Source organism: Pituophis catenifer, unplaced genomic scaffold (genome assembly GCF_029215685.1).
Source record: "Pituophis catenifer annectens isolate HBS135680 unplaced genomic scaffold, rPitCat1.0.hap2 SCAF_3, whole genome shotgun sequence".
Taxonomy (NCBI): Eukaryota; Metazoa; Chordata; class Lepidosauria; order Squamata; family Colubridae; genus Pituophis; species Pituophis catenifer.
The window spans coordinates 41,883,732-41,909,248 of NW_027256883.1; the positions used below are offsets into that span (position 1 = coordinate 41,883,732).

The 25,517-nt window shown below is 36.4% G+C and overlaps 1 protein-coding gene across 1 annotated transcript in view; it reads right to left on the bottom strand.

Moving 5' to 3' along the window:
• Positions 1-1,246: 1,246 nt before the first annotated feature.
• Positions 1,247-25,517, bottom strand: part of RP1 (RP1 axonemal microtubule associated) — a 203,545-nt gene continuing 179,274 nt past the window's right edge. The window contains exons 52-58 of the mRNA XM_070942296.1: positions 13,809-13,966; positions 13,276-13,351; positions 12,590-12,668; positions 11,017-11,260; positions 5,972-6,050; positions 2,539-2,614; positions 1,247-1,301 (exon numbers count right to left, since the gene is read on the bottom strand). Coding sequence (XP_070798397.1) covers positions 1,247-1,301; positions 2,539-2,614; positions 5,972-6,050; positions 11,017-11,260; positions 12,590-12,668; positions 13,276-13,351; positions 13,809-13,966 — 767 coding nt within the window. The remainder of the gene's footprint in view (positions 1,302-2,538; positions 2,615-5,971; positions 6,051-11,016; positions 11,261-12,589; positions 12,669-13,275; positions 13,352-13,808; positions 13,967-25,517) is intronic.

The window sequence follows — 25,517 nt, forward strand, 5'->3', positions numbered from 1 at the left end:
AAAAACCATTCAACAGTATGTTATATTTTCCCAGGGCCTCGTTTTAAATAGGACAAAAGGACCAAATAAACTTTTGAAAGATGTTACTGAGTATTATTGAGGTAAATGAAGTAAGGTAGTATTGTTTACACTTGGCATCAGGCAAGTTCATATTGCAAACTATTAATGAAAGACACACTAGAACAAAAGTTTAAAGTGATTCTGTATAATGAATACGGATACTGACTAAACTCATTTCTGCACTCTAGGGATCACATTTTACACTCATTTCAGTATCTATCCTAGAAATGCAAGAAGAAATATAGACTTTTTAGTAAAACAATTAAAACCATTTCCTTGTTTAATCAGAAAATATTGTTATTTTTAACATAGTACTATTATAAATATTTATTCTTATATCTAAGAATATTATTGATTAGCATTTTGACAAAGAGTTCTTAATTTTCAAAATGAATATACATTAAAATAAAGCATACAGTTTTATAGCTTTTTATAAAACCTATACATTTTTCTTTGATTTCTCATTATTTGGTTATTTGAACAGTGTACCTTGACAAATGATTGCATAAAAAGCTTTTTAGTTCCATCTAACTATCATTATAAACTTACCATTTCCTCAAAAAGTGATATGCCATTTTCACAATAAGATTATTTATAGACATAAGAAAGAAATATTTACAATTCTTCCTTCCTTCTGATATGCACACAATATAAGTACTGTCACCATTGGAATGAGGATGAGAAGACACAGTTCAGTGAGTCTTCTTGGGATTTGGCTTCAAAAGTATTCTTTATAAAGCAAATATTTCATGTGGGTGCCACAGTTTTCTATAACCATTTTGAAAATATTTTGTCTACTAGAATAAGCTACTTGTGAATGATGTTACCAAAAATGTACTTTCATTTATATAAAAATAAACTTCCAATAAAAGATTTCATTATGTGCTTGCTCATGACTGACATAAATTGCCTTTTCTTTTTCCTATATATAAAAACCCTGTCAATTTTAAATGTTGTGAAAGTATCAATGATACTAAGACATATAGAACAATGAATTTCTTTTATTCTATAATTGAATAAAAGTGTTTAGAATGCTTAGAGTCATTCTCAATGAAATTATTAAAAAGTGATAAATTGTTTTGATATTGCTTCATGATAATTATAGTTCTTTCATAATTAGGATATACAAATAAACTGAATCAGCTTGAAGTGAAGGGGGAAGCACATTCAAATATATTTCAGAAAATTATATGTAAAGCTGTACTACTGTGCGTCCATCATCTTCATCTTTAGCCAGCCATCTGATAAAGAATATATATATATATATATTATTGAAAGAGAAGGTACATTTGATCAGACTTTCCCATCCTAATTCCATTGATCATGCCAACTGGGAACTATGGGAGTTGTAATTCAACATATCTGAAAGGCACAGTTTGGGGAAGTTCCTGTAGACATGAAAACCATGGGGATTTTGTGGATTTCATTTGCATTGAGTGAACATGCTGTTGACCACTTACTAATCCCTCTGTTTCATAGCCTGAAGCTCAGACCTACTGATTCTCAATTTCCCTTGCATCTGTGATTTTCCTTCTCCTTGGAAAAGGAAAAAAATATGTCCTGGTGTGTAATATTAGCAATAGCAGTGGCGCTTAGACTTACCATATTTTTCAATGTATAAGATGCACTTCCCCCCCCCCAAAAGAGGGTGGAAATGTCTGTGTGTCTTATAGAGTGAATGTTGCTGAAGCCCTGCCCACCTGCCTACCCCTACCCTTTGGCTTCTGCCTTCAGTATAGCCTGATTTAGCACAAGCAGCTGATTGATGGTTGGATCTGCCTCCCAGATTAGCTGTTGCCACTGTTGCTGCCCATTGCTGCTGTCACCTATTACCGCCTCTGTGTGCCCCATTTTTGGCCTGTTCCAGGTGGTGGAGCTTACCGCTGCTGCCTATCCCCGCTGCCTTGAACAGGCTGAAAATGAGGCACGCAGAGGCCAAAAATGGGGTGCAGGGAGGTGGCGATAGGCAGCAGTGACGATGGGCAGTGACAACAGTAATGGGCAGCAGTGATCCCCGCATCCTGGAACATCTGATTGGCAGTATTCCGGGAGGCATATCCAACCACCAATCAGCTGCTCGTACTAAATCAGGCTGTGCTGAAACTGATCAGGCTGTTTGCTGTTTGCTGCAAGGAGACAAATTGCTGGGAGGCAGAGGCATTTTTTTTTCTTGTTTTCCTCCCCGAAAGATAGGTTTGTCTTATAGTGCGAAAAATATGGTATATACTGCCCCACAGTGCTTTTACAGCATTCTCTGTTTACAGAGTCAGCATATTTTCCCCAACAATCTGGGTCCTTATTTTATTGACCCTGGAAGGATGACTGAGTAAACCTTGAGCTGGTCAGGATCAAACTCCAGGCTGCGGGCAGAGTTAGCTTGCAATGCTGCATTCTAACCACTGTACTACCAGCCATATTGGTTAGTTAATATTTCTGTTGAATGTTGTAACAATAGAAATCTAAACAAGCAAAACATACCTGTTACACCTAAAGCTGTAGAGTTCATTTGTAGACATATCTGTAATTTCTACCTTTTCAAGAAACCAGCCACTTGCTGTAAAAAATAATAATGAGAATAAAGATCTGACTGGCCTAGGTCAGGCCATTTTCAAATGCCTGAATAAAAGCTGCAGCTACTATTCATACAAACATAAAGTTACCCAAATCATTTCACAAACAAGGATAAGCTGGCTACCACATGCTAATTCTGTCAACAAGGCTGTCTAGACTCAGTTTCCAAATGTCAATCAAGTCAACTAAACAGTGACAAGATATTATTTTTTACTCACTTGATGAAAAAATATAAGAGGTGACTTTTTGACTCTCTACAGTGTCATTAAGCAGAATTATCCTGTGAAATATATTCAACTGAGTGACAAGAGCTAGCAAGTCAGTCAGCAGGAAGTCATAATTCACGGTCATGTCGGCTGGTCATTTAACAACATGCACTCTCCTTGCTTAATGACAATTGGGACTGTTGGAACTGCCATTGCTAAATGCAATGGTCATATTTTGTTAGATACTATTATTTTTTTAAGGATTTCAAATATAAAGATAAAATGATGCAAAGCAAGCATAAGCCCAGAGTTGCCTTGTGGTAAGATTTATTTATTTATTTATTTATTTTATTTGTTTCCATTTCTATACCGCCCTTCTCCAAATAGGACTCAGGGCAGTGAACAGCCAAAGTAAAAAACAGAACATACAAAATTTAAAAACAGTTTAAAATAATTAAATATTTTGGCCGTAAATTAAAACAACCCAATTTAAAATCAATTTAAAATTTAACTCAAGCCAGCCCAGCTACTTGAAATAAATAGGTTTTCAGGGCCCGACGAAAAATCCGGAGGTCTGTTATTGTACGTATTTCTGGGGGGAGGTTGTTCCAGAGGGTGGGCTCTCCCCCTGGGGGTCGCCAGCTGACATTGTCTGGCGGACGGCACCCTGAGGAGGCCCACTCTGCGAGCGTACTGGCCGGTGGGAGGCTATTGGTGGCAGAAGGCGGTCTTGTAAGTACCCCGGCCCTAAGCCATGGAGCGCTTTAAAGGTGGTCACCAACACCTTGAAGCGCACCCGGAAGACCACCGGGAGCCAGTGCAGCTCACGCAGGAGAGGTGTCACATGGGAGCGCCTCGTCGCCCCCATAATCCCCTGCGCGGCCGCGTTCTGGACCAGCTGGAGCCTCCGGGTGCACCCCAGGGGGAGCCCCATGTAGAGAGCGTTGCAATAGTCCAGGCGGGAAGTGACGAGTGCCTGAGTGACTGTGCGTAGGGAGTCCCGATCTAGAAAGGGGCGCAACTGGACAGCTAATAAATTTTAGAAAGAAATGAATAATATAAAAGGTAAAGGAGAAGAATAAAAAGTGCAGAGAAAAATAAAAAATAAAGTTATATAAAGAAATGACTCCTCCTCTGTTGTGGCCCACCAGCGGCCTGCGTGGATCATGGCTGATCCCAACGACGAGCAGGCTGGTGTGGTGTCGCGCCAGCAGACTGCGCAGCCAGTGCTCATGTCGGACAGCGAGGAGGCCGAAGAGGATATGATGCCAGAGGCAGAGACTCAGCCAGGGTCTTCAGAACCTCCAGAGGCTCCTTTCAGTGGAGAGAGCGAAGTGGAGGAGCCTCTCCTCAATGATCGGGCATGCAGGAGTGGCTACTCAGGAGGAGGAGGTCTACTTGAGAGTAGGGCTTGAGGATAATTGGCCACTCCCTTAGCCTATTTAAGTCACACGCAGCTAGTGCTTTCTTGCTAGAAACAATGTCTCATTACTACAGAGCATCTTGGAGAGTGAGCGACTTCTCATATCTGGTTTTCTGGGCTGGTTGCCAACCTTTGTCAGACTTTGTTCTTAATAACTTTGTTCTTAATAACTTTGATAAGGACCCTTTGCATGGGAAGCCTGCATTCTTGAAAGGCGTTTGTTTGGAATTAAACAGTGTTTGCGAAGCTTGGTGTGTGTCACATTCTCTGGGAATCCAAAACTGGGGCAGAACATCCTCCCTCCAGGCAAGTATAATCAACTTCTGTAACTTAACCCTTTGTTTAGTATTTTAATAAAAAAATCTATATTTCATCTCTTATCAATAAACAAATTGCAAAATCTCATCATTCAGTCCAAATCAACAAAAGTCCATTAAGAGTTATCAGAAATAACATAAATTAATTTTGCACCCGTTTATCATTTTCTGTGAAAAATAAAATAAAAAAAATGTCTCCCATATTATTTTTTATTTATAATTACAGCCTCATCCTTCAATGGCAGACAAAATGGCAAACTGAATATGGTTTCACAACAGATGGCTGTAGAAGAAAGAGTAGCTGGTGAATGGATTAGCTCTTCAGAACTCCTCCAGATCAAAGAGAGGACTGGGATCACCAGTCCTGGAACATTTGCTCCATATAGAAGCTTTTCACAAAGACCTTGTAAAATAACAATCTTTGGTGGGTTTTATTGCTGTGGGAACCAGAGGGAAAATAATCTTGGCTAAGCCACAGTTCAATGCCTTCAATTGGACACAGAGTATTCCTATTTTCTCTCTTAATCACCTTAGGAAATTGCTTATACTGATTTTTTAAAAGTTAAAACTTTTAGCAGGACAAGAATAGGTTGACTAGAGGAAACCTGAGAGAACTAAAGATTACAAGTAAAAGAGAACAGACTCATTATAACAGCGGAGCAATATTGACTGTAGAAGAAATCAAGAATATTCCTTCCTTCCTTCCTTCCTTCCTTCCTTCATTCATTCATTCATTCATTCATTCATTCATTCATTCATTCAATTTTTATAGGCACTTAACCAAGTGACTCTGGTTCACTGTGTCCAGAAATTAGTCTTAAGATAGTTTGCACCTATAAAAACAGATTTTTCAGAGGCTACAGAGGAACAGATTTTACTAGACAAAATAGACTAAGGGTGATCTGCAAATGGATCAAAAAATGCCAGACTATAAAACATATGGAAAAAGATGGCACAATGGATTTACAAACAAAACTGGATGATGTCTTAATAAGTAAAGGAGACATACAAATAATAAATCAGAAGAATGACTTGGAAAACTTTTTTAACGTGGATGTACAAAAAAGATATGTTAAGCTAGCGAACGAGTTTCTGAGAGGAGACAAAGAGAAAACGATAAGAAATCAGCTTGTGGACATTATTTGAAAGGATTAAAGATCAAGCTTTCTGAAAGTAAACGAAAAAAACCAAAGTAGATTTATTAGATAAAACATAAAATATGAAATGGATTTATATGATATATGTGGTGTGGTTTCTCATCATGTTCTTTTTACTTATAGCCACATTGCTTAACTACAGAGTCCAGTCCCAAAAAAGCATCATTAAGTGAAGGCTACCTGTATGTTATAGCACCTATGAAACACAATTTAGTCAAGTCATGCAAATACACTTACCAAACCCTTTCCCATCGTGCCCAATTTCAATCTTCTGCAGCCTTCCAATATTCTTTGTCTTAATTTTGAATGTATCAGACTTTAAAATGAAAAATAGAATTAGCTTTTCAATTATGATAGGTCAAACTTTGGAAAATGCTATGTTTACTTGGTGTGAATGCTTCCCTAAATATAGTTCAGCTGCATCCTTTGCATCAAAATACATGCCACAGTCATTGCATATGAAGCTCCGTGTCCCTCTGCCAAGAAACCAGAACTGCCAAATAGTCTGGAGATTTTCCAAATATCTATACGTTTGGCAACCCCTTGGTTTCTCTCAAGTTCTTTGATAAGAACTAGTCTGAATTAAAGCAGGGTCAAGGATATATAGGATTTTTTATTATCACTGAAGATATCAGATAGAAGAATAATTTTTGTTTTTGTCTAAATTCTTTCTACCACATGGTCCTGAACAAGAAGGAAAACCAGCCTAAAAAGGAGCTGTAGCTTTGGGCTAATCCAAAAAGATTAGTTCTAATATTTTTTCAATCACATTTCAAAATTTCAAGTAAAATAACTATGAACAACTAAAAAATGTTTGAATTAAAAACCTGAAAGAGGAAAAGTAATCTAGCATTCTGCCTTCATCGAAATAAACCATGTTTAAAAATAAAAGAAAATCAAGAATATTTTTCTGATACCTAAGAAACGGCATAAAAATAGCTGGTTCAAGAATTTAATTCTCCCAGATATTAAAAAAAAAAAAAAGAATTGTATACAGATTTGCTTTTTGTCACAATAACAGACATATTCAGCTTCATTAGTCAGATGAATAAATAGTAACTGGAACTGTGCAGCAATCTGGATTTGAAAAAGAAAATGTTATTTGCACTGTGTGTAGATGGCCACAGTATATACAGGCACCTACAAATCATCTTCAACCAGAGGTGACTTCCTGGGTTCTCAAGCAGACTAAGGAGGGCACCATATAAATGCTCAATAACTCCAGTCACATTTTGCCCTTCAAATTCAGATCTCTCTTCTGCTTTCTTAATTATTCTTAATTATTAAAAATACGACATGCACCGTATTTTTCAGAGTATAAGATGCACTTCCCCTCCCCCAAAATGGGTGGAAATGTCTGTGCTTCTTATACAGCAAATATTGCTGAAGCCCTGCCCACCCGCCGGCCTCCACCCTTCTGCTGTTTTCAGCCTCCTTGTGTTATCAGCCTCTGCACACCCTGATTTGACCTGGCTGCGGGAATCACCACAGCACATCACCTCAGTGTGTTGCATTTTTGGCCTCCGCGCATCACATTTTCAGCCTCTGCATGCCCTGTTTTTGGCCTCAATGTGTCGTGTTTTCAGCCGGTTCCAGGTGGTGCCAATCGGTGGTGGCGATCCCTGCCACCTGGAACGGACCAAAAATGCAATGCGCAGAGACCAAAAACGGGGCATGTAGGCAGCGATTGGTGACACACGGCAATGTGCTGTGGCGATCCCGGTAGCCTGGAAGGGGTCTAAAATGGAGCATGAGGAGGCAGATAACCCGATGCACGGAGGCCAAAAATGCGACACACAGAAGCGGCAATGGGCTGTGGCAATCCCCACAGCCTGGAACAGCTGATTGGCGGTATTCCACAAGGCTGATCCAACCGCCAATCAGCTGCTCATGCTGAATCAGGCTGCTATAACATGCTGAAGCTGACCAGGCTGTTTGCTACAAGGACACTAGCCAGATGAATACCAATGGATGCTGATATACAGAGGCAGAATTTTTTTTCTTCTTGTCCTCCCCAAAACTAATGTGTATCTTATATCTCCCTCAAAAACTAATGTGTATCTGAAAAATATGGTACTTGAGGCTACCTTTGACAATTCAAAAAAGTGGCTGTATTATCAGCAAAAAGAATAAGAAAATTTATGCTGGTGCAATTCTTATTAATGTCAGAAAATAATTTTAAAAAATAATGAACTTCCAGCTAGTTTGAAAAAAACACCTTGTATTTTCCATTTTTATATGATTCTTTTTAATGATACATAAACCTTTGTTTGAAGACATAAAGAGAAGTCATTAGATTCTAATTATGACGAAATCTTTCAAATAGCCTACTAAGTTGGTTTAAAATATATTTTTTTTCATTTTTAGTGTTATTTTTGGCAATGCTGGCATTTTTTTTTCAAGAGGAACAACTGTTTGACCTCTACAAAACTGTTTCTTTCATGTTAAATTAATTCTCTAAAGACAAAAATGAATTTGTTCAGGGTCAGAAGGATAAAGGAAAGTTAAGCAGATTCTGGAATATTTTTCTCTAGCAGAATATAACATGTTACTTATACCTTTTATGTGATAGGACACTCTGTTTACAATAAGTGTACATTAACAGCCAATGGCAATTAATCCCACCAAAGAAAAAGTTGCCATATTCATATTTGCCTCATTGACTACATTTGCAGAATACACCAAATTGTACTAAGATTAAGTCTTTGATGTCAAAACCCAGAGCACTCAGCACCAAGATAAACTCCCATTGAGAACAACTTTAAATACAATAGGGAAACAATGGTTTAATATAGTCTATTCTCTTAATTCAGCATTTTGTGTGTAACCTAAGACTCAGATTTTAAAAAGTTACCTCCTCTTCTGCTGTCCATTGGAAGAAACTGGAGGATGAACTGCTCCCTAAAATGGAGCTCCTCCAGTTCTTTTATCTTTCCCACTTCCCCGTTTTAATCTTCACATCAAGCTTGCAAGAATAAATTGGAATTCTAAAGGCAATGTGCTGGACAAGGCTCATCCCAAGGACGATTATCCCTCCTCCATCTATATAGCTCTAAATCTGGTTGTACCACCAGTTTTTAAAGTAGCATTGGCCAGACACTACAAAAGTAATAAGAATATCAGCAAAAAGAAATGTATACTTTGCCATGCTATCTGGCACAAGATCAATGAATGAATGAGATAGTAAACAGGTTTATCATAATGCACAAATATAAATATATATATTCATTGAAAATATATATATACCCGTGTTTCCCCGAAAATAAGACCTATCCTGAAAATAAGATGTAGCTTGATTTTTACCCGTGCACCTGATATAAGCTGTACCGCCCAAAATAAGCCCTAATTAAGCCCACCCATGTCTGGCTGTATGAGGTGGGGCTTCTTGCACCAGTGGAGCTTTTCATGGCAGAAAGCCATTCTCCAGATGGCGGAAACTTAAAGCTCCATGTGCTTGCAAAGGGGACGGTTTGAAATGGAGTAATTAGTTCCATTTCAAACTGTCCCCTTTTCAAGCAGACAAAGCTTCATCTCCCTCTGGGTGAAAAGTGTGTGTTGTGTGTGTGTGTGTGAGGACGCAAGTGCGAGGCCAACAGGAGTGGGAGTGCAGCTACCACCAGCCCCGTCCTCTCCATCCCACTGTCTGCTTGCCCTGTGCCTCAATCAGGGCCAAGCTCTTGGCACGCCATGGCCTCCACCCACCCTGCCAGGATGGCAAAGAGCCCTGGCGAGCCCCCATGGCCGAGAAGTGTCCCAGCAGAAGTTGGACCAGCAGGCAGAGCAGGTAGAGGCTGTGGCATGCCAAGATTTTGGCCCGTTTCAGCCATGGGCAAGCAGACAGTGGGACGGAGAGGGCAGGGCCAGCAGTAGCTGCACTCCCACTCCTGTTGGCCTCGCACTTGCGTCCTCACACACACACACACAACACACACACACACACACACATGAACACATTCACACACACATTTATATATTAGAACTAGCTGTACCCGGCCACGCGTTGCTGTGGCCCAGTCTTGTGGGTATACAATATTTTTTGACCGAGTGCCAATAACGTCCCTCTGTAGCTCAGGTCACCCCTACTTTGCCTCTGTCCCACCAGTCTTTTCACTCGGTCGATTGGATTCAGACCTGAGTTGCCTTTCTCTACGTTTCTTTTTGGACTTTAATGTCACTTAATCAATTGCTTTCTTGGACTTTTACCTATTTGGTGCTTGTATTGGGAGAGCTGCGGGTCGTGGGATTAGCGGAGGCCTCCGCCCGGGCTGCCATCGATGAGTTTGTGTTCCTGGGGATTCAGAGGTTTGTCTTCGGATGCCTCCGAGGATACTTTGCTGCGGGTGTAAGATCTGGGTTCCCGGCTTGCCGGTATAACCACCATCACCTTCGCAGCTCTCCGCACCACAGATGGCATTGGGGTCCCTGCCAAAGGTACGGCATACTCTGTTAGTAGGGAGAATGCTTCGCGGCGGTTGACATTTCCCGCCTTTTGCTTTTGGGTTGGGTGGTGGCGGCGCTGAGGGGAAAAGACCCGGGTCGCATCTGCCATTGTGGTGCTGCGACATTAAAGTCCAAAAAGAAATGTAGAGAAAGGCAACTGAGATCTGAATCCAATCGACCGAGTAAAAAGACTGGTGGGACAGACGCAAAGTAGACATGCTCTGAGCTACAGAGGATTACGGCACAGCTCAATTCCAACATAATGTCGTATGAAATAATTAACTCAAAATGAAAATAAATCAAAATCTATGAAAATTCAATTTAACAATGCAATCGGAAACATTGAAATGGAATCGTAAAATTGGAAATTTGGAAATCGTAAATGGATCGGAAACATTGAAATGGAAGCGTATAATATTTAGTATAGCGTGTGTTGCTTTTACGTCCAGCAGATGGCACCGTTTTTCAATGTTTTTCAATGTTTTTCAATGTTTTTACCTGTCACAGGTGTGACATATATATAATATAGGTATATAAAAACACGTGAGTATTTGAATTCAACATTGTATCAAAATTTCAAAGCAATCGGTGAAGAACTTTCGGAGATTTACGATTTTGAACAAACGAACATATATATATATATATATATATATATATATACACACACACACACACACACACACACACAATATATATATATATTTGTGCATTATCTACTTAATTACCACTTCAATATTAAATATGTAGCAAAATCCTCAGGGATATATATTTTCATATAAAACTTGTAATATTTGATATGGCCAATTTTTTAAAAAAATATATGTATGGGCAATATTACTTACCTTTCCTTTTTCGAAGGGATCTCGATGATCGAGAGAGGTTTTGAGTTGAATTAAATGGGATGTATCCATGTCGCCAAACAAAATGATATGAACATTGGCATCAGTTCCTGCCCCTCTTTTATCACCAGTGTATACTTTAATAATATGTTCTGTCAGATTTTCTGGTCCATTCTCTTCCTTAGTAACTAAAGAGAGAGGGATTTCTTTCCTTATTTCAGGTTTATCAATGTCCAGATGGAATGTTCTAGAAATAATTTTTAAGACAAAACATGTACAGAATTTGATATGACATTTAATAAAGAAAAAACAAATGTTTTTTTTTAAAGATTTCTTTCCTTGAGATCCAGTTTTGTCTTATGCACCTTTCTTAACCCTGGTAACTTCAAGATGTGCACACTTCAACCCAAGAATTCTCCAAGCAGCACACTGACTGGAGAGTTCTGGGTTATGAAATCCAAGTTATTAAGGTTGAGAAATTCTACTGATTATAAACTCAGGTTTATAATGAGTTCTAGTACTAACCTAGACACAAAGCCAGCAGATGACAGTGGGCCAGTTAGTCTCTTTCAGATCTGGGATGAAGTTCTGAAAATGCTGCCAAGAGAACTGCTGGGCAATCACTAGGAATTAAAATTGACTTGAAGGCACACATTTTAAAAAATGCCCATAATATAAAGAAGAGCATAATTAATATTAATATGATGTCTCTGAATATATTTTCTGAATGGTAATATGACTTTCGTGACTTTCCCACTGTCACAGGTGTGAGTTTTGACAGGGTCTCTTGGCTGCAAACTATTGTTGCCACAGCTGTTAAGGAGGGAACCATTTCTCTAACAGCCAACAGTGGGCAGCAGAAGAAGGGATTAGATAGCTGCTGGAAGGAGGATAGTTTGTTTTACTCATGCTGGTGAAACTTTTCCAAAAAATCTCCCTGGCAGGTATGCTTATCCTGCATGATAATTTTTTCTAAGATTCAAATTACTCTGTTGCTGTGATTTTTATAGGTGTCTCCTATAAAAGACTTTAATCTTTTGCCTTCAGTTGGACTTACCCTTTTCCGTGGCTGTTCGTCTCATATCTCTTTCAGAATACAGGTTGCTTTGATATGAACTGGAGCTTTAGGGAGTTGACTTGGTTCTGAATCTTACTAGCGCAGTTGTGAACAAATGCCTTTTCTACTTAATTACTACCTAACTGTATCTTTTGGGACAAGCAAAACCCCTTTTGGATTGCATACTTGCTGTCTATCAAATGGTTATGTGTGCAGTCTGCAGTGATCTTAGTTTTTTTTTGTTTTTGTTTTTTTAAAGAAACATAGCAATGAAAATTAGAGCTAGGTAGTTTGCTACCTGACAAAGAGAACCAAGGATTTCATCTCCTTTTCCTGCCAAGGACTATGGTATCGATAGCCAATGAGATTGTTTTTGGCATGCAAATTAGAAAAATCCAAAGTATTCCCTCCTTCCTCCTTGATAGTAAGTACACCATAATAACAAAGTAAAGTATTGATCAGCTTCCCTTTCTTAATACCCCAAATTTGCCCCTGGTGATTCATATTTCTCATACTCACTCGTTCACTTCAAATATGTACACAGGCTCTTGTTTTAAATTTTCCTTTAAGTGCAAGGCTTTAATTGCCAATTTGCAGGCTGCATTAGAAGCAATAGATAATTAAAACATTTTTTCATGCCAACACTACTATCAAAATATATTAAGTATCAGTAAATAATAGCATTACAAGTCTATCCCTTCTTAAATCTTAAGTAGTTGCACTTAAATCACAAACTGGAGACCTTTTCTATTTAATATATCCACAGTGTCTGCAGCTGTCATTATGATAACTATTGCAACTCCCATATTTTTTACAGATAGAAGGAGAGGACTGTAGGACTTATTTTCAAATAAATGTCATTTAAAAAATACATTTTCTCTAAGTTCAATGACAGAACATGGAGTCTACATTTCCAGAATGTTTGAGCCTTAGTTCCTGGCATTTCTAAATTATGCTGGGGGAACTGCTTGAAACTGTTAAAAATTGCTGTCTGTCACCATGAATTATATTGTTCTAGATGGAACAATGATCTTACTCAGCATAATGCTGTTTCCTATTTTTAAACTATTTAATGAAACGTCAAAGAGGTTATGTTAGGTTAGATAATATACTATTATACTACATACTACTGATTATACATATGCAGCATCAGTGCTAAACTGCAAAGTTCTCTTATCAACATTTTTGCAGTGAAAAAAACTTACACGATGTGCTTCCAATGAGAAGGACAATTTTGTGCAATTTTCCCAAATCCACAGCATCTATGTGACCTGTAAATGACTAAACATATCAAAAGATATTTCAATAAGGCAGAAAATTGTGATGTATTCAGTGTGTGTGTGTGTGTGTGTGTGTGTGTGTGTGTGTGTGTATAAATAATCTGCTTGTATCTCTCTCTCTCTCTTTTGGTGAAGTGGCTAAGGTGTCAAGTTAGACACCATAATCCTACTTTAGGCTCGAAGCCAACAAGGTGATCTTCAGCCAATCACTGTCTTTTACCCTTAGAAAGCAAGCAATAGCAAACCATTTCAGAAAAACCTTGCCAACAAAACTGCAGGCAGTCACCAGGAGTCAACATTGACTTAAAGTCTAGTCTAGTCTAGTCTAGTCTAGTCTAGTCTAGTCTAGTCTAGTCTAGTCTAGTCTAGTCTAGTCTAGTCTATAAATATAATGCACATTTGGAATCGAAATATATTTTTATTCTGAATTTTCAGATAACAGTAAAAAACTGAATTACCTCCCCAATTTCTCCTTTCTCAATTGTAGATGATGGTGACAACAAAAGTCTTCGGTCTTCAGTATCTCCATTGGTTCCATATACATTCAGAGAGATAGACACCATGCTTATTTTGCTCACAATATCACTACAGAATATTTTTATATCATATGTAATCACTGTAAAATAAAAACAAATGTAAAATCTGATGTAACAGAGGGCATCATCATTCCATTATTTGTTACTTTAATAATCTTTCCTGCTATCTGCCAGTATACACATGATGCAATATTTTCTCTGCATGAATTCATCATTAGTTAAGCAAGTGATATAACTAAAAACACGTACTGCATATTTTTATATTCCCAAAGTGCTTTTGCTCCTTTCTCTCCTTTTAGCACTGATGAAAGCATTGCTAAAGCAGATACTTCAGTCTATTTGATCCAGTAATCCATCCAGTTCTCTCATTTTGTCATCCACACAGCCAAATATTGAACCAATCCCACAATCAAAGGATTTCGTATTCCAAACCTGAAGCACACTTTACACAGTACATGAAAATTGCAATTATGCAAAATGATCATTGTAAAATTTGGAGGAATCGAAACATTGAGTAAAAAATAATGTTAGAGTAGGTTTGGGGAGTAAGTAGTATGTCAGATGAATGATTCAGATAACAGAGTAACCGAATCAATGCTTTAATAGATTGGCATCAGGATTCAAGGCCTGAGGGGCCAAATATAGTCAGGGCTCAGAAAAATCACATTCCATTTTCTCTGTGACATCCTGTTTTTGAAGGTGGAGTGAGATTCAAAGGTTATTTGAACCACTCCTTTTTACCATGGTAAAACTGGATATTTTTACTGAATTTCAAAGGCCCAGCAATCTAACTATCCTGGTCACTCTTCTATGGAGAAGCCCTCTTTGTCAAAACCTTTCTTAAAATATGACAATCAAAACTGGGCTAAATGCTCTGTGCAATTAACCAATTACTCCTCATAATCTGATTTTTACATTTCTGATAATGTAATTTGAAGGTGCATTTGTTGTAACAACCACATTATTCTGCTAATCAGTTCAAATATTTTTGGGGGATATTGTAGCTAACAATATCTCCAACAATATTGGAGCAGGAAAAAATTCCTGTAGAGGTAGTCTTCCACTTACCATCACAATTAAGCCCAAAATTTATGTTGCTAAGTGAAAGATTTGTTAAATGAGTTTGCCCCATTTTATGACTTTTCTTGCCACTGTTGTTAAGTGAATCATTGCAATTGTTTTTTTTTTTTTTTTTTAAATTTTTTATTATAGTCCAACATACACAGACAAACACAGACATTTAAACAAACTATACATAAACTAACTATACAATAAAATCAAGTCCTGGGACTTGAGCTTTGAAGTAGAGTTACATCGGTAATTATATATCAATATATCTGTACATATTATACTTCATCATGTATCAGTATTTATATAATGATATTTCATTTTATTTCTGTATTTGGATATAGTTGGATGGTATTTCCTTAATTCGTGTCCTTTTTTTCTAACCAGTTATACCATTTTTGCCAAATTAAGTAATAGTCTGAGTCTTCTTTTCCCTGAATTTCTTTGGTCAGTTTATCCATTTCCGCACATTCCATTGTTTTTTGTATTACTTTTTCCTCTGTTGGCGTATTTTCCAATTTCCACATCTGTGCAAAGGCGATTCTGGCAGCGGTTAGGATGTGTATAATTAGGTATTGTGTCTCTTTTTTATAATCTTTGGTGAGTATTCCTAATAAGTATGTTTCCGGTCTGAGGGGTACTTTTTGGGTGGTGATTTCTTCCAACTGACTTTGAATTGTTTTCCAAAATTTTTTAACTTTTGGACATGACCACCACATGTGGTAGTAAGTCCCCTTCTGTGTTTTGCATTTCCAGCAGTTCTGATTAGTATTGGGGAACATCTTTGCCAGCCGTGCAGGGGGGAGATGCCATCTGTAAAACATCTTATATGTATTTTCCTTATAGGGCACGGACATTGTCAGTTTAGTATTGACTTTCCACATTTTTTCCCATTTTTCTAGATTGATATTATATCCAAAATTTTTAGCCCAAATAATCATATTTTCCTTCACTACTTCTTCTTCCAGTTTGTATTTAAGCAAATAATTGTATATTTTAGTTATTAATTTATCATCTGATTGCATTATGATTTTGTCTAATTCATTTCTTTCTTTTTGGATTCCAAATTTTTTCATATCGCTTTTATATCTTGATTTTATCTGTAAATACGTCCACCAATCAATGTCCGTGCCCTGTTGTCTCAATTCCTCTGTTGTTTTTATATCTCCCTCTGTATTCAGCAATTCGTCATAGGTCTTCATTTTATTCATATCCATTGTGTTCGGGTAGATTTGTGCTTCCATGGTTGATATCCATCTTGGAATTTTATCATAATGTTTCCTTCTTATTTCAATCCAGATTTTTGCCAGTGCTCCTCTAATGTAGTGTCTCCTAAAGTGCTCATGCTGTCTGGGCTTTTCCTCCCATAGGAATGCGTGCCAACCTTTGAACAGATCGAATCCTTCTAGAGCTAATATTCGTTTGTCTTTGAGTGTCATCCAATCCTTGATCCAAGTTAGGGCTGTTGCAATGTAATATGTTTGCCAATCTGGCAATCCCAGGCCGCCTCTTTCTTTGGTATCTTGCAGGTGTTTCAATTTAATCCTGGCTCTCTTCCCCTGCCATATATATTTGGATATCATTTTATCGAGGTCTTTAAAATATGTTTTCCCCGGATTTATCGGTATTGTTCTGAATAAATATAACATTTTTGGTAGAATAGTCATTTTAATTGAAGCAATTTTGCCTAATAATGATAGTTTTAATTTACTCCATGCCTCTAAGTCCTTCTGTATCTGTTTAAGCAATTTAATGTAGTTATCTTCTTTTAATGATGATACTTTATTGGTGAGCCAAATTCCTAAATATTTTATTTTGGTTGTTGTTTGTATTCCTAATGCCTCTTCCAGCTCTTCCTCCTGGGGTTTTGTCAAATTTTTAGTTAGTAATTTAGTTTTTTGTCTATTAATTTTCAAACCTGCCACTTCGCCATATTGTTCTATCTTCCTTAATAAATTCAATCCTGAATGTTTCGGTTGCTCTAATATAAATACTACGTCATCCGCGAATGCTTGTAGTTTATATTCCTGGTTTTTGGTTCTTAATCCTTTTATTTCATTGTCATTCCTAATTTCGTTCAGTAGGGGCTCTAGTGCTAATATGTATAGTATAGGAGAGAGGGGGCATCCTTGTCTCACTCCTTTGGATATTTTAAATTGGTCTGTTGTCTCTCCATTTATCCATATTCTTGCAATTTGATCTGAATATATTGTTTTGATCATATTAAGAAATTTCTCGCCAGTTCCCATTTTTTCTAGTTGCAATATTAAGAACCCCCAGTTAAGATTGTCGAAGGCTTTCTGTGCGTCGAGGAAGAGTAAGGCCATCTTTTCATCTGATTTTTGCTCATAATATTCCAGTATATTAATTATTGTTCTTGTGTTCTTGTTAATTTGCCTATTTGGAATAAAACCATTTTGGTCTGGATGGATATAGTTCACAATAATTCTCTTCATTCTCTGAGCCATGATCGACGTAAATAATTTATAGTCTGCGTTTAGAAGTGATATGGGTCTGTAGTTTTTAGTTTGAGTTAGGTCTGAGTCTTCTTTAGGTATCAGTGTAATGATTGTCTCTATCCATGATTTAGGAATTTTCGCTTCTAAAATCGCTTCGTTCAGGACTTGTAATAGAATGTCATCCATTGGGTGATTCTCAATTTTGTAGAATTCTGCCGGGATGCCATCCGGGCCTGGTGTTTTATTGTTGTTCTGCTTCTTCTTCGCTTCAATTAATTCTAACATCGATATTGGTCTGTTCAAGAGTTCTCTTTGAGTTTCTTTTATTTCCTGGATATTGGCTTTGTTTATATATTCTTTTACTTTCTCCAATTGGATTTCTTCCTGCGTATATAGTTCCTGATAGAAATTCCTTACAATTCGCTTTTTTGCCTCATTCATATGCTGTAGTTGCCCTTGTTCGTCTTGTAGTTGGTGTATTAGTCTTTTCTCCTTTTCTTTCTTTAGTTTATATGCCAACCAACGTCCTGTTTTATTAGCGAATTCAAATTGGTTTTGCTTTGCCATTCTAATCTTCCTAGCTATTTCTGTTGTTGTTATTAAATTTATTTCATGTTTGATATGGTTTATTTTTTCCTTAATCTCTTTCCCATCTGGTCTATTCTGTAATTCTGCTTCTTGTTTTCCGAGCTCAGTCATTAGGTTATTCCTTCTTTGCTGTTTCTCTCTGTTTTTCTTCACCTTGAATGAAATTGTTAATCCTCTTATATATGCTTTTGTGGCATCCCATAGAATTTGTAATGATGTATGTTCCTTTTTGTTTATTTGAAAAAATATCTCCATCTCTTTCTTTATCATCTCTATGTATTCTTTGTCTTGGATAATTTCTCTATCCATCATCCATCTTCCTCTCTTTAACCGGCCTTTCCAGACTATTGTTATAGGACTGTGGTCCGCCCATATGTTCGGTGTGATTTCAATTTCTTTTATGCTTTCTCTTAGTTCTGCCGTCATCCAGGCCATGTCTAGTCTGGACCAAGACTGATGGGGATTTGAATAATATGTATACTGTTTTTTAGTTTTATTCAATTCTCTCCAGGCATCTTTCAGTTGTAACTCTTGAGTCATGTCCCTAAACGTGTCCGGTAGTGTCTTTTTCTTAGATTTGTTTTTTTTGTTACTTTGGTAGTCATAGTCCATATCTACAATTGCGTTATAGTCCCCTATTATACATATGTGTTCGTAGTCTAATTCTTTAATTTTGTCGTGTAGCCTTTTGAAGTATTCTTTTTGGTTCCCGTTTGGAGCGTATATTGATACTAGTAGCATATTTCGGGCCTCCGTCTTGATGTTGACCATTAATATCCTGCCATCTCCGTCTGTGTAAATTTGTTTTGCCTGAATATGGTTTTTAATGTATATTGCAATGCCTCTTTTTTTTTGGTCTGATAATGAGGTAAATAATGATCCAAGTTTTCTGTTTTCTAATAATTGTTTGTGTTGTTTTTTAATATGTACTTCTTGTAAATTGATAATGTCTGTATCTAATTTTTGAAGTTTTTTAAAGGTATGTGTTCTTTTGGTTGGTAAATTAAGGCCATTTATGTTAATTGAAATTAATTTCAACTCTTGTCCCATTTCCTTTAGTTTCCCTTTGTTAGTTTGAGTTTACTTGTGTTTCTTGTTACCATTTGTGTTTTCCCCCTAGCCCCTTCTCTTTCAATCTTCTCCCTTTCCCTAGACTCCTTTTCTTCCTTTCCTTTTTTTGTTTCCCCCGTGAGGTGGTCCTGGTTTGTATTATCTGAGTCACACCTAGTTTCCTGTTCTTCTTCTATTATGAAATGTGTGTCAAAAAATTCTTGTGCCTTCTCTATCGTATCAATTTTATATTTTTTGTCATCCCAGGATATTAAAATTCCCTCTGGCACCAGCCAGCGGAACATTATTTTATGTTGGTTCAGTAGGGTTGTCAAAAAATTGTAGTTTTTCCTATATTCTCTTATTCTTCTTGGAACTTGTTTTAAAGTTATTATTTCTTTCCCTTTGTAGCATGGTTTCTCCTCTCTCATTAGTGTATAAATCTCTTCTTTTACAGTTTTACGTGCAAATCTGACATGTATTTCTCCAGGTAGTTTGTGCCTACGGGCATAATTCGTATGCACTCTATAAATTTCGTCGATTTCCCTACTAATATCATTTTTTCCCTTTTGGGAAGCCTCAACTAATATCTCTGTCATCAGGTCTCTTAGATCTTCTCCCTTTGTTTCTGCAATATTTTGAAACCGTAAAAAGAAAGATGCCTTTTCTAATTCTAAATGGGTAATTGATTCTTCAAGTTCTCTGTTTACCTCCATTTGATTTTGTTCGATGTTATCCATCTTCTTCTCCGATTGGACCATTTTGGCTTCCATATTTTGAATTCGTTCTTCGTTTTTAACTATGTTTTGTTGTATTCTTTCAATCTTATCGTCCATTTTTTTTATATTGTCGTTTATTTGTCCTACTTCTAATTTCAGTTCCTCATGATTCTTTTTTGTTTCTTCATGGTTATTCGCAATTGTTTCTTGGGTCTTATTCATCCCCTCCTGAATCATAGCCAATATAGATTGTATATTCTGTATGTTGTGTGCAGTAGCAGCTTTATCCTTGTCTGTAGTTAGCATCGTGTCTATGGTTTTTTGTTGTGCAGGTGAAGATTGTGTGGGTGCTGGTTTTTTCCCTTGTTTAGTTATTGTTATTGAGGATGTTGCCATCGTTTTTTGTATTATTTTTTTCCAAATTTTCATACACTGATTGGGGGTATTTGAAATATCGTTATATAGAAGTCAAATTGATTAATTCAGTGGGGTTAAGGGGAAATACAATGTTTTAGCAATTCATTTTCCTATTCTTATTCCTAAGCAGTATAATATCGTCAATGTTTAAATGCCAATTTATATTAATACTGAATCACATTAATGATCATACTTATTCCCAATACTTAAATTCACTTCAAGCCTAAACAATTCATGTATACCTTTATGTAATAAGCCTATGTAGTCTAAGATTCCCTATAAATCATATAAAATATTCTATTAGGTTCTATATATATTTAAGTTATATCACAGTTGCCAATATGTAGTACTTATATTAATTATCACAATTATTATTCCTTATTATTCCTTAATATTATCTATAACAGTCTCTTTACAATGTCTATGTTAATATCTAAATTTCCAATCAATACCCAATATAATTCTCTTAATCAATATATTACTATAAAATCTATTATCTTATTTCAGTGGGGTGGGGAACCATAGAATAATAAAGAAGGGAAAAAAAAAAAAAGATTAATCTTAAGTCAATTGATATATATTATATTAACTTCAGAGTTGGTATTAGTATTATTTAGACAAAGTTAATTAAACTGTAGTTGGATTTTGTGATATAAATAAAATAACTATCTTTGATAATTAATGATAATTATTGCAATCATTGCAATTGTTAAGTTAGTAACATGGTTGTTAAGTGAATCTGGCTTCCCCATTGACTTTGCTTGTCAGAAGGTCGCAACAGATGATCACATGACCCTGGGACACTGCAACTGTCATATATATTGTTAAATGCAGAAAATCAGCATTGCCTTATAATAAGTGACACAGAGAGCATGAACAAGAAAACAGAGCAGATTTATATATATATATATATATATTTGCAAAAGGGTTCTCCCATGAAAGAAAGAACGTCTGATCACTTCGATTACATGGTTTAAATACAGTTTTCAAGGTACAGCAATACAATGCAAACGCCCCCCACAGGGTATTGTTTTCTTTTTCTTTTTTTTTTAATTTGATTTATATGCCGCCCTTCTCTGAAGACTCAGGGCGGCTTACAATGTGCTCAGCAATACACACAATACACAGGTCTTATATAACATTTTTGGCTCCTCTTCTCATGTTCCATCCTGGAAATTCCCATTAGGAATACCCTACAAAAATACCCCAAACAGATGTACCATGTTGATTGGTATTGTTATTTGTAGGCTTTTCCTCTTTTAAATCAGGCAGGACCATTTTGGAATGTACCAAAACATTTATTTCCTTAAAAATATGCATCATATGTCCTGTATGCATCATATATCTGTTGTGGCTCCGTCCTCCGAGCCTATCTTATCGGAGGGAGAAGGCTCCGAACATGAAGGAGAGGAGTCGGCCAGGCCTCCCTCTCCAGGCCCCTCCTCTCTGGCACTGCCTCAGGTGCTGGCCGAGGAAGAGGAGATTAGCCAGGAGCCAGGTGTCTCCGATGATAGCAATGGAGGCGATCTGTCATTCCTGGATCCACGCCAACGAAGGCATGATAAACGGTTGCAGCAGTTGAGGAGGTGTGCCAGGGATTAGGCTGAGTCACTGGACCACACCCCAGAGACTATATAAGAGAGTGTGGTGGCCATTTAAGACTCTGTGACGGACAAAAACTAACTCTGGCTAGTCACTTTGAACAACGCTTAAATCTGCCGAAGGTTTCTTGTTTTGAACTGGACTATTTGCGAATGGTGTGTATTTCTGTTTATCTGGTGAAGGGATATTAAATAAAAAGCACTTGGCAGTTGGTGCTCGTATTGCTGCCAAGTTTTTGATAACAAACTGTGCGTGCCAAGTGCTTCCTTTAACCCTCGGCTGGCTCTGTGTGTGTGTGTGTGTGTGTGTGTGTGTGTGTGTGTGTGTAGACGGGGACAGAACAATATCCTGCAAAACAAGCATCACAGGAACAACACCGTTTCCTTTCTCATGTCCTCGCTACCAAGTTATATAAATCAGGTTATATAAAGATTAAATATGGTGTTTAAAATGGTGTTACTCAGGTTATGCTTTTTACAGGAATAATACATTTTTCTCTCAAATATGAATTTGCATCTGAATTTTGATCATGTGACCATGGGGCTGCTGCAATGGTCTTAAGTGTGAAAATCGTTGTAAGTCACTTTTTTCAGTGTCATTGTAACTTTGAACAGTCACTAAATGAACTGTTGTAAGTCGAGGACTATCTGTAATCTAAATCCATCCACCAAGAAGACCCTACCTTCTGCATACTCTAGCCAGGAATGTAGAATGACCAGAGCATTTCATCCTTGTGATTATGTCTCTTTGGGGAAGGAAATAGGTTTGAAATGCTCTGCAAGGTAAGCAGACCTCAATCATAAAGGGCTTTATATATTATTAATAAAATCATTAAAAGCACTCTTGAGGCCACAGACAATTAATGAAGCTCCTGAAGCATAGGGATGAGAAAAGAGAACACTGGAAACCTTTGGAACAATTGTGTTATCATGTTCTGCACTACCTACAGAACAGGGAGTCCTCGGTTTACAACTATTTGTTTAGTGACTATTTGAAGTTACAATGTCGCTGAAAAAAGTGACTTACAACTAGTACTCACACTTATACAACCATCACAGCATCGCCACAGTCACATGTTCTGTCACTGCGTTATTTTATTTACCAGCTGAGCTCATTATTTCTGGACTGTCAGACTCTCCGTAGCTTTGCCAACTTCTTATCAGTAAGCTACGTGTTTCCGTATCCACCCACATTCCTTCACTTGCTTCTCACACACACTTTTTCCTTTGTTCTCCTGCCAGCAAGGTCCGTCTTGGACCGGCAGGAGAATTACTTTCAAAAATGCAACAATTAACTTTTCTTAGTTAGTGAGGTGTTTTATTTTCTTTATAACAAATAAATGAGTTTTATTAGAAACCTTTATCGCGTTTCTTTTCAGATTATTGCAAACAAGGATAAGCCTCGACCCATCTCCTCTAAACCAGGGTAATTAGTCCCGGAGCCAAACATGGGATTAATAAACGCCCTGACATGTTCAAAATTCATATGCTTGGCACCTGGCATGTATTTATGACAGTTGCACCATCCCGGGGTTGTGTGATTGCCATTTGTGACCTTCTCACAAAGCAAGTTCTCACAAAGTCAATGGAGGAAGTTGGATTTCCTTAATGGATCTGAACACACTCATGGGGTTGGTTGGTGCCATGACAGCCCACCTCTTGCCTTTGTGAACTAATTTTTAACAGGGTTTAATTATTCCTGCCTCCAAATTTTTTAATTTATTTTTATTTTTTATATTTTTTACAATAATTTTTAATTTTATATATATATATTTTTTTATAATAATTTTTAAATTTTTATTTTATTTTTAAATTTTTATTTTTTATATATTTTTATAATAATTTTTAAATTTTTATTTTATTTTTAAATTTTTATTTTTTATATTTTTATACTTTTTATTATTTTTTTATTAATTTTTATTTTTAAATTTTTTAAATTAAAACTTAAAAAGAATTATTTTCTTTTCTTTTTTTTTAAATAGTTTTTAAATTTTTAAATGTTAACTTTAAAATTGTTAAAATTTAAATTGTTATATTTTGATGTTTTATTGTACATCATCCGGAGTCCCTCTTTGAGAGCAATGGGCACTTCAAAAATGTGCAGTATAAATAAATAAATAATGGCTGCATGATTCACTTAACAACTGAAACAATTTGCTTAACAACTATGACAAAAAGATCATAAAATCAGGTGTGATTGACTTAACAGCAGTGGTGGGATTCAGCCAGTTCGCATCACTTCGGGAGAACCGGTTGTTAACTTTCTGAGCAGTTTGGCGAACTGGTTGTTGGAAAAAATCATTAGGGCAGAGAACTGGTTGTTAAATTAGTTGAATCCCACCACTGCTTAATAGCCACCTTGCTTAGCAATGGAAATTCTGTTCCCAATTATGGTTGTAAATTGAGGACTGCCTGTGGCTGGATTTGCTTCAAAGAAGACACAACATAGAGTAAAACGTGAGTCCAACCTGAAGGTAACCTGAACATGTATGCCCATCATGAAGGCACATGTGTAGTTCTACACCCCAGTAGTTACCTGGGATGACATGGTAAGAGATTGATCTAAATAACTTAGACCATAGATACCATATAGATTACTTCCATTTTATACTTATGATTAGGTTTCTTCGCTATAAATCCAAATTTTAGAATTAATCATGCAGAATTTTATTATTTTTTTCTGATATAGTAATTCAGCTTGTTCAGAATCTTTTTATTCTGATTGTTTTATTAGTATTGGTTACTCTTTCTAGTTTTACATCATCTGTATTTGTATATTTCAAGACTGAATGGAAGTAGAAAAGGTAGCTCTGTATGTATTTCACCACTAAAGTTAAATAAATCTATCCATTCTGTTTTACAGTCTTACAGTCCTTTACCAATCAGTATAAATCTACAGTATTGCAGCCACTCAACCAAATTGGCTCTCTGGTATTAATAATAATAAACTAAGTGGTTTCTTGAGAAAAGAACTCTTTTCCAACATCTGGACAATGTTTTTACTGCCTGTAGGAACTAAATAGCAGATGGCTGATTGGTTGGAAAAATGGAAACACATAGCTATATTGAGCGAATAAACATTACAATGATAAAAATACCAAGCAGTAACATTCAGAAATCAACAGCTATAAAAGTATTAAGCTGATCTGGTCCCACTGAATTCAGTGAAACAGAATTAGCTTGAATGAAGCACTCTTATTCAACTAGCTTATACAACTACTAATATTGATGTGTCAGACAAATTTAATATTACTGGTGAAATATTAGAAAAAACAAATATATTGTATTTAAACAAAGGATTCTTATGATCCATGTATTAAATTATTTTGAGTCATTTTCAGCTCAGTTACATAAAATATTTAGCATTTAATTTAACATGACTAATGTAATTTAATAAAATATTTGAATTCAATGGCAATTATTTTCATTCTTCAGAAATACAAATTCACTTTTGCAAATGATTATATATGCATACATTCCTACTTATTTTTTCCAAAACACTCACCAATGTTTACATCTAATACCCAGTTTAATAATTTAATATTACTTATACATTCACCATAAAAAAGCAACATGAACAGATTTTAAAACTAGCATGTGGCAAATATCCAAACTGTGATTTAGATCCATTTCTGTCATTATTTTATGGATATATATTTTCACATGCATATCATTTCATATGAAATCCAATAACACTGTTGAATGCATGTCTATACACTGTATCTCATT